A 13,600-nucleotide genomic window follows, 5' to 3' on the forward strand; every position below is an offset into this window, starting at 1 on the left:
GAGCGTACGCATTAATGAACTCTTGAGCTGAAACGTCTCTATAATGTAAAGTTAGTAACGAAATCTTTTGATGCGTCTATACTGTACTGAACATCAGAAATTGCATAATCTTCTTTCACATAGTCTTTTAAATAATCCTCTTCTCGATTTCAGTAGTGACTTATAAATGAGCCCAATGATCATAGTTTAAAAGTCAGACTTGGTGACAGGTTGGTATATCCTTCCTCGATGGTTTCTTTCCTACTTCCTACTTATCGTATCTTATTAGCTGTCAGTACATCTGCTATTCCACTGTTCATACATTTTCGTTCCAGTTCATCGACCTATCGACCTATTCTCCAATTCAAGATTTCAATAACTGACTCTTTCATACAACTCTAACTTAGAAATATGGGTTTACTTACCTAACGGAAACACCTGCCATCTTGACTCTATTAGTATATATTACTATAAGCTATTCTTAAAAGCGTCAATAGATTGTAATAAATTTTCAACTATTAGTTGATATCTGTATGTTCCCGGAAAGTTTCCAACTGGAAGGAAGTGAAAAAAAAAATTAAAGATGCCACAAAATAAAAATTACACAAAATTGCATTCTTTACCATGTGGGTGATAGCCCTGAATAGAATATTTACACGTGCACGTAGTTGGATGCAAAAAAAGGATGATTGATTAATAACTCTAAGTCTCTAAATTAACACCAGAGCCTACTGGGCCTTCTTTGAATGCTATACTGCTCCAATTCTGTTAACGACGCCTCTATGTCCCAAAAGTGAGAGTAAATACAAGAATCCATGCTGGAGTGGCAGGAAGACGCTCCCACGCTAGCCATATGGTACGCTCCTGGACCCTGAGCACCAAGACCAGAATGCAATACCCGATTCCCAGGCACACCGGTATTTAAGGGATGTGGTTCTGCATTTGTGTAAGTAACAATATATGTTTCCCTCCTTCGATAGCGTGGTGAATTAAATGGAAGCACTCCACAGGGAGACGCGACGGACATCTTTTCCCAGATAGACTTTGCCTCGGAAGAGCTATGTTTCGAATTAGTGTAATTCTTAATACAATTATGATAGTAATCTCTTCGGATTGAATCATCCGAAACTGACCAGCACTTTTCTAAGGATATTGCTTTTATGCCTTCATAGCCCGACGTAAAATCATGCGAAACTGAAAGATAGTCCATGAAATCCACAATGAGATTAAGTGCTTGTATATGAGACTGTTCGATTACTTCTCCATATAATAAATACAATTCGCTAACTTCAAGAAAACTGATTGTATTACTCATCAAAGGTTTGAGATTATCAGAAAGCCTGGGAGAAGATAATGCCTGATCAATTACTTGCAACTTAAGTTTATTCCTTTTTGCGCTTAAATCAAGGCTCATAGGTTTGCATAGTGATGTCAACAGACTAAGTATCTTCATCTCAATCGTGATGCATTCGAGACGAGGAAACTCCCGAAGAGCTTTCAATAACCTCTCTGTATCTGTGATCAAAGAAGACTCACTAAGCTGCCATTTTCGTTCACTCTCTGAACTCTTGCCTTTTAATCTCGTAGTTCTTAAGCTGAAGGATTTCAAATTGCAGCATGAGCGTGATGCAATTTCAATAAAGCCAAGGGTTTCGTCATAGGATATTACTCCAGAATCATTGAAAAAAAGGTTGAGCAGCTTCAAATTAGAATCGCAAGAACCTAAGGCATCTGTGATAATCCGAAGCTCTCTATTAGGGCGAATCTCATTAAAATCAATCAAAATATCTAATCTTGTCAATTTTGAAAGTAGGTCAGAAAGCAGAGCCAAGTTTGATAAAGTCAAGATATTTATTGAAAGCTGCTTCAAATTAGGTGCCTCTCTTATAGCTGTGATCTGCGAGTCTTCGTATCCTAAATCTAAAACTTTTAATGCCGTAATATTCATAAATAATCCAAAGTCAGAACTGGTAAGTAAAGAATTGTCACACTCAAGATATTTCACAAAGTTGTTAATACTAAGAAGCCTTTGATATTTGCTTTTGTATTTAGAGTCACCATTAACTCCAACTCTAAAACTATTCCTTGCAAGATCAGATTTGGAGCATTCTCGAAACCCTGACTCAAGTGTTTCCTTTATTAATTCTCTATGATATTTTTTCTTATCGGAGTACTGTTCTAAAATCCTAGGATTGAATAATAGTGCATCGATTTGATTAACTCTCACTAGGCTCAAAGCTTCAAATAGAAGTGGTGCCAAATGTATCCTTAGCATTGAGCAAGTAGATGATAACGAGATTAAGTCATCATAATTATTCTTTCCCAATCTAATATGATTAAGCAAGAAAGTGAAACTTTGAAAATTGCAGAGAGTCTCTTCGTCCAAGGCTTTGGGCCCATGTGCTATCCAGTAGATAACTTGATTCAATATATCAGCAGGTAGATCTGTGAAACTCAACTCCGAGATATGCTTGCATATATTATTTGACATCTTCAAATCAGAAGAGGGACTATGAAACATTTAACTAGAAGTCGCATCGGATTACTCTTTGGACAGTTACAGGTTCCTAAGTTTCTTTCCTATATGAATAGTCAAAATGCAATCTCGAACAGCACACATTCATGTCCCTCATCAGATAAGAGAAACCCTTCGATTTCATTAAAAAAAAGACCTGTATATTAGTCTGACATCCGAAGCGGGACTTATATTTGATATATTATATACTCAATATTTTATTTATAGAATTTAATGGAGATATTAAAGATTCGCAAGGAGTATGTAATATAACTGTTAAAGTAAGATTACACCTTGAAACCTCTTGATCTTCTTCTACCTCTGGCTCTTTCAAACTTTCTACCGTTCGATAAAATTCTTGGAGCCTTTCTCTTATGTGGACCAAATCCGAAGTGTCTAACAGCTTCTCTTGACTTTCTTGGACCTCTAACAATTGTGGTGTTTTGTCCCTTTGGTGCTCTCAATGCCAACTGATCCAAAGTGATAGCCTCGCCACCTGCTTTCAAGATGGTAGCCTTAGCACCAGCAGTAAATCTCAAAGCAGCGACAGTAGCCTTTGGAAATTCCAACAATCTGTTGTCGTCAGTTACAGTACCAACAACGACAATTGTCTTATCAGCTGCACCTTTTTGCTTCAAAGCACGAGCAATTCTAGACACCGAAACAGGAGGTCTATTGATCTTAGACAAGAACAAAGATTTCAAAATGACTTTGTTAAATGGCGCATCGGTACGACCTATATGAGTTAGTAAAAGTTTCCATTTCTGCTCCAAAGGCGCACAATAAACATGACATTTAACCTGGTAAATGTTTATGCACTCGCAGAAGAAAAAGACATAGGGTTTCATCCTGAGGAGCTCGAGGTGTTATTCTCCAATGGCGGCAATGCAAAATAAAATAAAGGGAAGTGTGCCATTTGCCTGTATCTCCACAGGCGACATCATTAGCTTTCCAAGAATATTCTCCATTAGCCATGCCTTGAAGTATCTCTCAAGTCAACAATCCACCTCTCAAAGTCGGTGATGTCACAGTATCTCCCTGAATGTAGCTTAAAATGGTATAAGTTTCAAGAATAGCTTCTGATCATATTCCTGTTTAAACTTCATGCTTACTTTTCCACTGCTGGAGTCCACTTCATGTAGTTATAAAATACTTACGAGCTAAGAAAGAATACAACTTGACTAATAACTTTAAGTAAACATTATCAGACTTTGGGGCGGTTCTTTGACCCTTTCTGATGTGTTGCTTTCTGGTATGATCTCTACCCATTTTTGAAACACTTGACTAGTACTCTAAAAAAAAGTGATGCTAACCTAAAGTAATCAACTGAAAGTTATACTTCCCATAGAATCTGCGAGGAAAAAAAATTTCGCTACCAATTTTGTGTCATGAATATTTTGATCGCATTCTAGCGAGTGAGCGAGGGCAAAGACCTATAGTCACGTGCAAATATTATTGTACCTCCATTTTAAATAAGTATTGACCTTAATATAGAAACACCGTTATCTACAATTGAGAATAAGCCAAATAGCATTTAGAAAGATTGAGAATAATCCGATAGTTCTTGAGCTTTTGAGCACTCGGTTACTAATACAACGATAGGATATATTGAAATAACTGCATTAAGCGTTACTAATTTAAACGCATTAATCAGAGGGATACAATGGCGCAATTGACCCCCATTAGAGGTTTCGTTAACGTACCCGTAACCAAATCGATATGCACGATATCTACTATATTTACTTTAGTCGTATCTTTGTTTCAGTATCACGATTTCTTGAAACTCATAGTGGCACCATTCGTGATTGAATATGGACAATACTGGAGAATTCTTACGTTTCAACTAAGTGTCGCCAATGAGTCTGAATATGTACTTATAACCTTTCTTTGGTTTTATTACAAGACTATCGAGCGGTTCTTCGGCTCGCGCAAGTATTTATCGTTGTTGTTATTGTTTGCATTGTACAACGCAGTAATATGCTTCTTAGTCATCAGTTTGGGTCAACTTTTAGAAAATATTGTAATACATTCTGTATTCAAGCCTCTAAAAGGAGAAGATAAGTTCATCTACAAAACAACATTTTTAAATGCTGTTTCATCTGGGCCCTTGGGTATAATATCATCATTATATATTGCATATGGAACTTACGTCCCTACATCTTATTATTGGACTATTTTATTGCGCAAGGAAAAACTGCCTCTTCAAAGAACAGAATTGGGGTCTAGTATTAATAAAAAAGGAAGGATTGCTATTACTCTTTCGAATCATTTTTTTATCTACATATTATACACCCTCCTATTGTTCAACAATGGAATTGAATCAATAATTCCATGCCTCGTTGGTTTAATAATAGGAAAGTTATATTCGCATGATTTATTACCTGGTACGAGAAACTGGCTTCTCCCTTCAACATTTTTTAAAGCTTTTGTTGCTCCTCGCAAATTCGTAGCCCAACTTCCACAAAGGTTTAGGAGACAGCATTCTGACGGATTTGAGCCAATAGATCATCGGCCAGATACAATTTTACAAACCACCGATAACCAAAGTGAAACGGATGACGATCCGGAGGATGTAGATGATGTTAGAAATGAGGGAGCACAAATAAGAGCTGAAACGCCAGTGCGACCCTTGGGGAGTCAATTTTTGGATACTTTTAGAACTTGAATAGTCTTTAGTTAATTTATTATGAGATATGACAAACTTATACGCATACATTAAGAGAAGCAAGAATAAAGAAACTCAGGCTTCATGTTTTTATGCTGTTTTTTGACCCTCCTTTCTTCGTTGAACGTCCCAATTATACAACCTCGCGGTGTTAACTTCCATTGTAGTGATGTTCTCTTTCAAATATTCCAAATCTTCTTTGATGAGTTTAAGCTGCGTTTTATTTTTCTCCAATCTTTCATTTAATAGTTTGACAGCCTCGTCCAAAGGGTATTCCATCATTACTTCAGCACCCAACCATAAATATACAGATTCAAGACTATTGATATCAATCGAGGCTCTAGTATACAATGTATCATTTAGCTCGTAGTTCGCTTCAATTTTCTTTTCCTCCTGAGCTTCTTCTGAATCTTCCTCACCCTTTTTCTCTTCTATGTAGTTAATAATATCTAAGTTTTTCTTAATATCAGGTATCTTAGTGCTTAAATCTACCAATTGTTGTCTCTTGGATAATTCCATATATTTGTACTGCTGTAATCTCTCCTGGAAAGCTGCCATGACATTATCAAAGTCTGCATCAGGATTTTTCACAAAATTTTCAACCTTATCAATAAACGGTGCCTCAGGTATTCCACGAGGATTCGTTTTTGAAGTCCTAAAAATATGTTAGACAATCTCACTCAGTAGAATTATTTCTAAAATCTTTCAAAAAAGAACTCAAGAAACTTACTTAAGAATATCGGTCATTTTGTCCTCTAGTATGAGTGCCTACTCCAATATATCGTTTCGATATTACGAGTTCTTTCGATCAATACTAAGGTGACATTCCTAAAATGTCGGAGACAAAAAAGTTGTAATGTCGTATATTATTCTATATCGGAGATTATGTACACTATACGCCAGAATCATTAAAACTTTTAAAGTATCTCTCTCTAAAGCTTTTAGTATGCACTTCTTTTAACCCATTTCTTGTCTCTCCCTGAAAACTTATGTCTCTCTTTACATAAACTAGGAGTCTTCTAGACCACTTATTGAACTCCTGCTCTAGGTTATAAAGCAATTCTAAATTTTCATGCTGAGGAACTTGATTTACTTTGTAGTTGTCATTCGCAGTTGGCATCCAAAAAGCTAACCTTCCGTTAATGGGTAATCTTTCAGCAGCGAATGAAAGCAAATCCTGCAAAAGATCAGCAAGTTCATACGGCTTTTTTGGAGCAATGAAATCACGTCTTAAGTGTGCTTTCTCGCCATTAATGATTACTTGTTCTCTTTCAATTGCCTTTTGAGGATCTCTCGTTCCACAGACTTTTAAACCTTCTCTAACACCGTAAGGGGGATCGCATATAATTGAATCTATTTTAAAGGTTTTTCTGATCGCATTATTAGTGAAGTCCATGGCTAGAAGATCTAAGAAGTTCAGTGAAATGCCATACTGTTTAAGGTTCCCGTAGATAGAACACTCAGGACCCTTTCCTTTAAGCGCTCTAACGTCTATATCTGAACCCATAGTAATGGCACCGTAATGGGCTGCACTTACTAAAAATGATCCCGTACCCGTAAATGGATCATATACAACCTTACCTGGACCAACTTGTCCAATATTACAACTCACAAGAGAAAGTTCTGCTTCAAACGATGTCGTTCCTATATATTTTCTGACCCTCAAGTCATAGGTGTCTAGAATGTTCAAAGATCTGGCACTTAATTTTATCCTCCTACCAAACCACATTTTAATTGGCTCCGTCGCTTTGTCTTGTCCACTAACCTCATATTCCTCGAGCACAGAATAAATCTCATCTGGATGAGTCATCTTAATGGGCCCCTTAAATCCGAGGTATGAAAAAGTCTCAATTATTTTCACTTTCTCTTTCTTGTTTTTTTTACCTTTGTAGCCAATAAATTCAAACTTGAAGGACTTATTCTCATACTCTCTGGCATAATTAGTTGATCTAATCTTAACATCCTCATGCAATTCTTCTAAAGTTGTACCCTGGCCCCAGAGTTCGTATATTCCTTTACTGAGTACAGCTCTGTCTATCAAACAACTTGCCTCTTCATCGCTCTCAAGATTAACTATCATAAAAGGATTTCTTTCATTATGATGCGACAAATCTAATTTTATATTATACAAATCAGCTAAAGATTCAAGTTCAGCTTTCCGAAATTTTGGATACGCTTGGGCTAAATGGATAAGATATTCCTTCATGTTTTTTCATCTCTACTATTGTCTAGTACAGTATTGTAAAAAAGAATTATGCATATTCGATTTCAAAAAAAAAAAAAAAAAAAAAAAAAATTTAAAAAGTATATATAAACAATTAACAGACTTCTACTTATGAATTATCGCTGCTATATTAGAGACATTTTAATTGCTTTATCTGCAGCTTTTTAGTTTGGCGATGATTTCGTTCAGTTGAATTTCATCTCAATTCAAAGTTGCCGGGACGCATGATATTGCCCATAATTTCCTAGTAGTAAGCTCTTATAGTGCCTTAAAAATTAAGCAATATTAATGCCAGTGACCTTAAAAAGTTATACTTTCGAGAACGTATTTAGCTTTATTTTCCGCTTTAATTAAGATTCTCTATTATCCCTTGAGTTATATTATCGCAAAGGTAGGACGCATGCCCAATGCTTTTACATCTTGCTATATAAGTAGAGTTGCAAATTTTGGTAAAAAAATATCCGAAATAGTCATCTCAAAAAAAAAGCCTTAAATTGCAATCTTAATTCAACCTATAAACTTTTGTTTTAAAAGCTGTAACGGATTACATCATCCTCGATGTTCCTGAGGACATTTTAAAGGATTTCGATAGATATTTTTGGAAAAGTTGTATCAACTTTTAGTAGAATCATATTAGCCAGCGAACGACCCCATTGATCCTATGAATGATGGCGCACTGTCGACAATTAAAATTAAAGTTCTACTTTTAGTATTACAATACGTATTGAGAAAGAAGTCATAAACAAGTCGTTCTTCAAAAGTTTAATTGTATTTAAGCTACATAGGCTTTGTTTAGTTGTATAAAATTTCATAAGCTCAATAAACTTTAGTCTTTCAAGTTCAAGCAAACGTACAACTCGTATTCTAGATAGTTGGTAGCTAGGAAAAGAAATAGCAGAAATGTCTTCGTTTGATGATGATGAAGCTCTTTTTGAAGATATTTAGTATGTATCAAGATTAAAAGACCTTGAGTTTAGATATCAGCTTTCTTGAGGATAGATTACCCAATGAATATGAACTCAAGTTACCATTATTCAATGAGAATACTAACACTTTTTTTTAGCGGCGACGATGAAAAGAAAGAGACCGTAAAAGCAAGCCCCGAGACAAAGGGTGAAGGAGATACTAGTGCAGGTGATTCAGCGAGCAAAGAAGAAACTGTGCCCACATTAAAGGCAGAAAATAGTGGCCAGGCTAGTACGACCGACACGTCACAACAGACCCCTGATGACATTACCAAAGCGACTGGTATACCACCTCCACCAGATGCTGGATCATTTGCAGGAATGATTCCACCTCCTGGATCTGTTATGCAAGGGGTTCCAGGACTGATTCCACCGGTACCTCAAGATTTCCAACAATTCCAGCAGCAACTTCAGAGTGGGCAAGCTCCTCCTCTTCCTCCTCAACCACCCCAACAGCCACCTCAGCAAGCAATGCCCCCATCTTCCATGGGAAAAGAAAGTGGAAAAATGTTCATTGGTGGTCTTAATTGGGATACGACAGAGCAGGGATTAGTTGACTACTTTACAAAGTTTGGCGAAGTCGTTGATCATACTATTATGAGGGACAATAATACAGGGAAATCTCGTGGTTTTGGGTTTTTGACTTTCAAAGATCCAAAATCTGTTGATGAAGTTATCAAAAGAGACCATATTTTAGATGGAAAGTTGATCGATCCTAAAAGGGCCATTGCAAGAGAAGAACAAGATAAGGTTGGAAAGATTTTCGTAGGTGGAATTGATCCAATGGTTAACGAAAAGGAATTCAATGACTTTTTTGCTCAATTTGGTAGTATAATTGACGCTCAATTGATGATAGATAAAGATACTGGGAGGTCCAGAGGGTTTGGATTCATTACTTATGATTCGCCAGATGCTGTTGATAGGGTGACTGTTAACAAGTACTTGAATTTGAAAGGTAAAGCTATGGAGGTCAAGAGGGCAGAACCTAGGGGACAGCACCAACAAAACCAGCAAAACCAACAAAACCAGCAACAGCAACAACTGCTGCAATATGGTATGTACGGCGGATATAATCAATATGGTCAAGCACCTTATCAACAGAATTCCTATGGTCAGGGTATGAACGGAATGTCTCCTGAAATGATGCAAGAATACTGGCAAAGAATGCAGCAATGGTACATGTACCAGCAACAAGCAGCTCAAGCCCAAGCCGCTACAGGTGAGTACTCACAACTGCAAGCTCAGCTGGGAGATCAACCGAGTCAGCCTTTAAATCCTCAACAGGCTCCTGAGGCTCCAAAACCACAAGAGGTAGATCATAATCTGGACAGTTCATCAAGTTATAGGGACCAAAGAAAGTCGATGCCACCTAGAGGACCAAGAAGAGCACCTCCTGCAGGACCATCAGGTAATTCCAGAGGAAGAGGTGGATATCAACATAGAAATAAAGGTTACCATCCTTATAGTAGAGGAGGAAGAAGATAGAAGATTGCACTATCTTATTTTCTATATAGTCAATAAAAAATTTAAAAAAGATTATTCTCAACGTTTTCTCAGCGGCCTAGCGTTTTTGGCCTTACGCTTCTCCTTAAGTAATCTCGCCTTTCTGATATCTTCAGTAGTTTTAATCTCACTATTTTGAGCAGGTCCATGATAGCCCTTCATTTTAATTCCAGACTCCAAAGCCTTTTCTACCTTCTTCTTTTGCTTATGGTAATCGTCTCTATACTTATCTGGCAATTTAGGTGCCTTAGTCTTCTTGTGAATGAACTTGCCTCTTGACTCGGATTTCTCTTCGAGATCTAATGATCTTGGATCTTTAGAATGATTATTTCTCAGTCTTTTCCATTCATCATATCTCCCCGCTCGATAAGATGCTGGAATCTTTTGTCCACTTTCTCCAATTATATATTTTTTATCTGTCGACATGGAGTTAATATATTTACCCTTCTTCTTGTCCCATCTCATAATCTGTTTATTTACCTGAATCTTGTCATCGTTGCTAAGATCATACGAAGCCTTAGAGGCATCATTTACAAAAGATGATGAGAGAGATAGCTGCTGATCCTGAATCATAGATGTAGGTGCGTAATGGCTGAGGTAGAATTGAGGGTCTTTAAAGCTTTTCTTGGATCCTCTTTTCTTGCCCTCTAAGATGTCATCCGCATCTTCAAAAGTATTTTTCAACTCCTCTTCTTCAACTTCTACAGCTGCTTTAGAGTAACCAATTTCATCTTCCTTCTTCAACATCTCATTTTCGATGCCATGTGTCAATCCAGCTATCCGTTCCATATCCAACAATTCTCGCCTTTCTCGTGCCCTTTTTTGAACTGGCGCAATCTGTCTCCTCCGCTTATGCATAAATTCAGCCATGCTATTCTCGTCTTTGTCTGCCCCCTTCTTCTTGATCTCAAATATGGTTTCTTTTGAGATTCTGTTTCCTAATTTAGCAAGAAACTTCTCTTTCTCTTTTTCCAAATTCGGACCAAAAAGTAAATGTTGATCATCCCACTGATTTGTTTCCACAAGCTCTTTACTCCTTTTTAAAGATTCTTGAGAAGCAGGCTGCCGGGTTCGATGATACAATTTTTCTCCTTTCAAAGCGACACCTTTCACGACTTCAAGCTCATAATGATTCTTCAATAAATTATCGTAGAGTTCCTGGAAAGTCTCAAGCTGAGATCTGGGAACAGAACCTAACACTAGCCTATCATTGTAAGAGACCTTCGGTTCAATATAATCATTACCTTGTTTAGCCTTCAATAGTTCGCATTTTTGTTCATGCAAGGATGTTAAAAGAACTTTTTTACCCAAAAATAATTCTAAATCAAGTAAATAAGGCAATTCTTTCTCATTCACTATAGAATATGCCCATCCTTTATTACCAGCCCTCGCCGTTCTACCAACACGATGTACGAATATCTTGGAGGACCCAGGTAACGTGTAGTTTATCACATTCGCCAAAACCGGAATATCTATACCACGAGCAGCCACATCTGTGACAACTAAAATACTAGTTAAGCCTATCCTGAACTGATAAAGCTGTTGCTTTCTGGCATGCTGATCCAAGGATCCATAAATATAAGAAACGAGATAACCAGCATCCTTTAACAACGTAGTTACATATTCAACATGATGCTTTGTTGGAACAAATAAAATTGTTGAATTCGGTGATGGCAACATATTGGCAGGGGGAGCTCTTTCTTTTTTAAATTTAACTCTTTTTCTCTTCTTCTTGTCCACGCTTTCGCCTCCATCATCAGAGTCAGAATCATTAGCTTGGTTACTATGCTCGATCTTTTGTATTTCCTCTGCTGTCGCCAAAGGAAGTTTTATTACTTCCTGCAATATATACAATAATGTAGCTTCTCTTTCTTTCTGTTTTGTTGTGAAAAAAGCCATTTGTAACTGATCTGATATTTTAGATTCCGTATCTAGACGCACCAAAACTGGATTACTAAGTCCAGCTTTTGCAAAATCTACTAAAGTTCTTGGTAAGGTAGCTGAAAACAAAAGGGATTGTCTCGAAGTCGGCAAGGAAGCAATTAATTCGTTCAACTGCTCGGCAAAACCCATTTCAAACAACCTATCGGCCTCATCAAAGACTATGTATTCAACCGTGCTCAAGTCTAGATCCATTTCAACTTTCAAATGTAAAAATCTTCCCGGTGTAGCGACAATAATATCAGGCGACGACATCATAGAGGAAAACTGCTGTTCCAAGGAATCGCCACCTATCAAAACAATTGAGCGCAAGTCAGTCCCCCTACTAAACTCTTTCACCTGCTTAAAGGTCTGCAAGGCAAGCTCTCTAGATGGCGACAATATCACGGCCCTTGCCCCCGCTTTGGCACTATGATTTTTCAACCTCTCTATAACAGGTAACGTGAAAGCTGCAGTCTTACCAGATCCTGTCCTTGCCATACCAACAACATCACGGTTATCCATTATTAAAGGAATGGTTTTCCTTTGAATTGGTGTCGGTTGCCTGTAACCCTTTTTTGCAATATTACCCAATAAAAATTTTGAAAAGCCAAAAGACTGAAAAGAGCCATTCTTCGCTTTCTTAGTGAGTGGATTATTATTGACGAAATATGAAGAGATGTCTTTTGATTCAGAGTTTTCATCATCTGAAATCTCAAGCATAGGGAAATGAAGCTTGGACAGATCTGTTTTAGGTTTCTTCTTGTTAGGTTCTTCAGCTTCCTCATCGCTCTCACTAATGATATCCTGGACACCTTCTTCATAGTCAGAACCCACGTCAGACTCTGAAGATGAGAGTGCTAATGACTTAGCTATATCAAAGCCTTCTTCTTCATCCATTTCAGTGGCTGGTCCTTGCATCATTAAAAAAAGAAGTTATTGGAGACCTCATCTCCAAATATTTTTTAGAAAATGCGATAATTGTACTTTAAGTGAAAAAGACAAAAATGGAATATGTCTTTTAAAAGATATCTTTTGTATTGTGTCGTGGAGAAAAGAAGAGGAAATTTTACTCAGAATATAACTGGCCCAGTATGTACATGCTGCTAAGATCACCAAACAATGCTTCCTTAAATATGATGAAAACGCAGGACTGAGCGCTACTTTAAAGGCACCTCTTCGACCTCTTGTGCATTATATGCTATCTAAGTAGTCAAGCTATTTATCGAGGTAACTGTATTATTATTCTTTAAGCCAAAATATTTTCAAATTCGTCCAAATTCTCTAATTCGTCTTCCTGGGCTACTCTATTTAGTACTTCCCTTTTTGAGCTCTCTTGAATATAACCATCTAATAACAACTCATCCAAAATGTGATATGCTTTCTCAAACCCAAAAATTATATCCAACTCACATACATTCCCATACATCTTATCCATCTGCTCGACAAATCGATGGATTATTTCCAAAGCTAGAAGCTCGTTATCGCCATTATCTATTCCCACTATGAAAAATAAAGATGCATATCGACGGTAAACGATTTTACTATCTTTATATTCTAAAACATTGCACATCTTAGCACGTCTAGAGAGGATTAGAGTTGTTAATTCCTTTGTCACCTTAGACTTTTCTTTCTGAGACACTGTCTGATACCACTTCGATAGCCTCACCTTACCTTGTCTTGATAATAATAATAGAAATTGTATCGCCATTTTACTTCCTTTATTTTTTAAATTATTAGGTTCGCTTTAATTTAGTAAATTTGTATGTTTAGTGCAGGCGAGGCGCTGCTTTATTGAACAAAGATCCCCTGATATATTGTATGAATTG

At 37.0% G+C, this 13,600-nt stretch overlaps 8 protein-coding genes across 8 annotated transcripts, besides 1 other annotated feature; 2 read left to right on the top strand and 6 right to left on the bottom strand.

Moving 5' to 3' along the window:
* Positions 1-694: 694 nt before the first annotated feature.
* Positions 695-2,500, bottom strand: PRCAT00001840001 (uncharacterized protein; the record flags this gene model as incomplete). Its single annotated transcript, XM_062951658.1, has 1 exon — positions 695-2,500. One exon carries the CDS (start codon positions 2,498-2,500, stop codon positions 695-697), a length of 1,806 nt encoding a protein of 601 aa, XP_062808639.1.
* A 281-nt stretch (positions 2,501-2,781) lies between these two features.
* RPL18 (60S ribosomal protein eL18) lies at positions 2,782-3,342 on the bottom strand (the record flags this gene model as incomplete). The annotated part of the gene is made up of 1 exon (XM_062951659.1): positions 2,782-3,342. The coding sequence occupies one exon, from the start codon at positions 3,340-3,342 to the stop codon at positions 2,782-2,784; it is 561 nt and encodes a 186-aa protein (XP_062808640.1).
* Positions 3,343-4,157: 815 nt separating this feature from the next.
* On the top strand, positions 4,158-5,159 carry PRCAT00001843001 (uncharacterized protein; the record flags this gene model as incomplete). The annotated part of the gene is made up of 1 exon (XM_062951660.1): positions 4,158-5,159. The coding sequence occupies one exon, from the start codon at positions 4,158-4,160 to the stop codon at positions 5,157-5,159; it is 1,002 nt and encodes a 333-aa protein (XP_062808641.1).
* Positions 5,160-5,249: 90 nt separating this feature from the next.
* On the bottom strand, positions 5,250-5,906 carry PRCAT00001844001 (tubulin-binding prefolding complex subunit; the record flags this gene model as incomplete). The annotated part of the gene is made up of 2 exons (XM_062951661.1): positions 5,250-5,814; positions 5,890-5,906. 2 exons carry the CDS (start codon positions 5,904-5,906, stop codon positions 5,250-5,252), a joined length of 582 nt encoding a protein of 193 aa, XP_062808642.1.
* Positions 5,907-6,051: 145 nt separating this feature from the next.
* On the bottom strand, positions 6,052-7,365 carry PRCAT00001845001 (tRNA (guanine-N2-)-methyltransferase; the record flags this gene model as incomplete). The annotated part of the gene is made up of 1 exon (XM_062951662.1): positions 6,052-7,365. The coding sequence occupies one exon, from the start codon at positions 7,363-7,365 to the stop codon at positions 6,052-6,054; it is 1,314 nt and encodes a 437-aa protein (XP_062808643.1).
* A 918-nt stretch (positions 7,366-8,283) lies between these two features.
* Positions 8,284-8,328: a sequence feature (Short protein (PRCAT00001846001, CUM64249.1) was converted to a misc_feature.).
* Positions 8,329-8,390: 62 nt separating this feature from the next.
* PRCAT00001847001 (uncharacterized protein) lies at positions 8,391-9,833 on the top strand (the record flags this gene model as incomplete). Its single annotated transcript, XM_062951663.1, has 1 exon — positions 8,391-9,833. The coding sequence occupies one exon, from the start codon at positions 8,391-8,393 to the stop codon at positions 9,831-9,833; it is 1,443 nt and encodes a 480-aa protein (XP_062808644.1).
* A 57-nt stretch (positions 9,834-9,890) lies between these two features.
* Positions 9,891-12,695, bottom strand: PRCAT00001848001 (putative ATP-dependent RNA helicase; the record flags this gene model as incomplete). Its single annotated transcript, XM_062951664.1, has 1 exon — positions 9,891-12,695. One exon carries the CDS (start codon positions 12,693-12,695, stop codon positions 9,891-9,893), a length of 2,805 nt encoding a protein of 934 aa, XP_062808645.1.
* Positions 12,696-13,020: 325 nt separating this feature from the next.
* PRCAT00001849001 (uncharacterized protein) lies at positions 13,021-13,482 on the bottom strand (the record flags this gene model as incomplete). Its single annotated transcript, XM_062951666.1, has 1 exon — positions 13,021-13,482. The coding sequence occupies one exon, from the start codon at positions 13,480-13,482 to the stop codon at positions 13,021-13,023; it is 462 nt and encodes a 153-aa protein (XP_062808646.1).
* Between the last annotated feature and the right edge of the window lie 118 nt (positions 13,483-13,600).

This window comes from Priceomyces carsonii, assembly GCF_900007245.1.
Source record: "Priceomyces carsonii strain CBS4050 genome assembly, scaffold: Debaryomyces_carsonii_scaffold_2, whole genome shotgun sequence".
Lineage (NCBI taxonomy): Eukaryota > Fungi > Ascomycota > Pichiomycetes > Serinales > Debaryomycetaceae > Priceomyces > Priceomyces carsonii.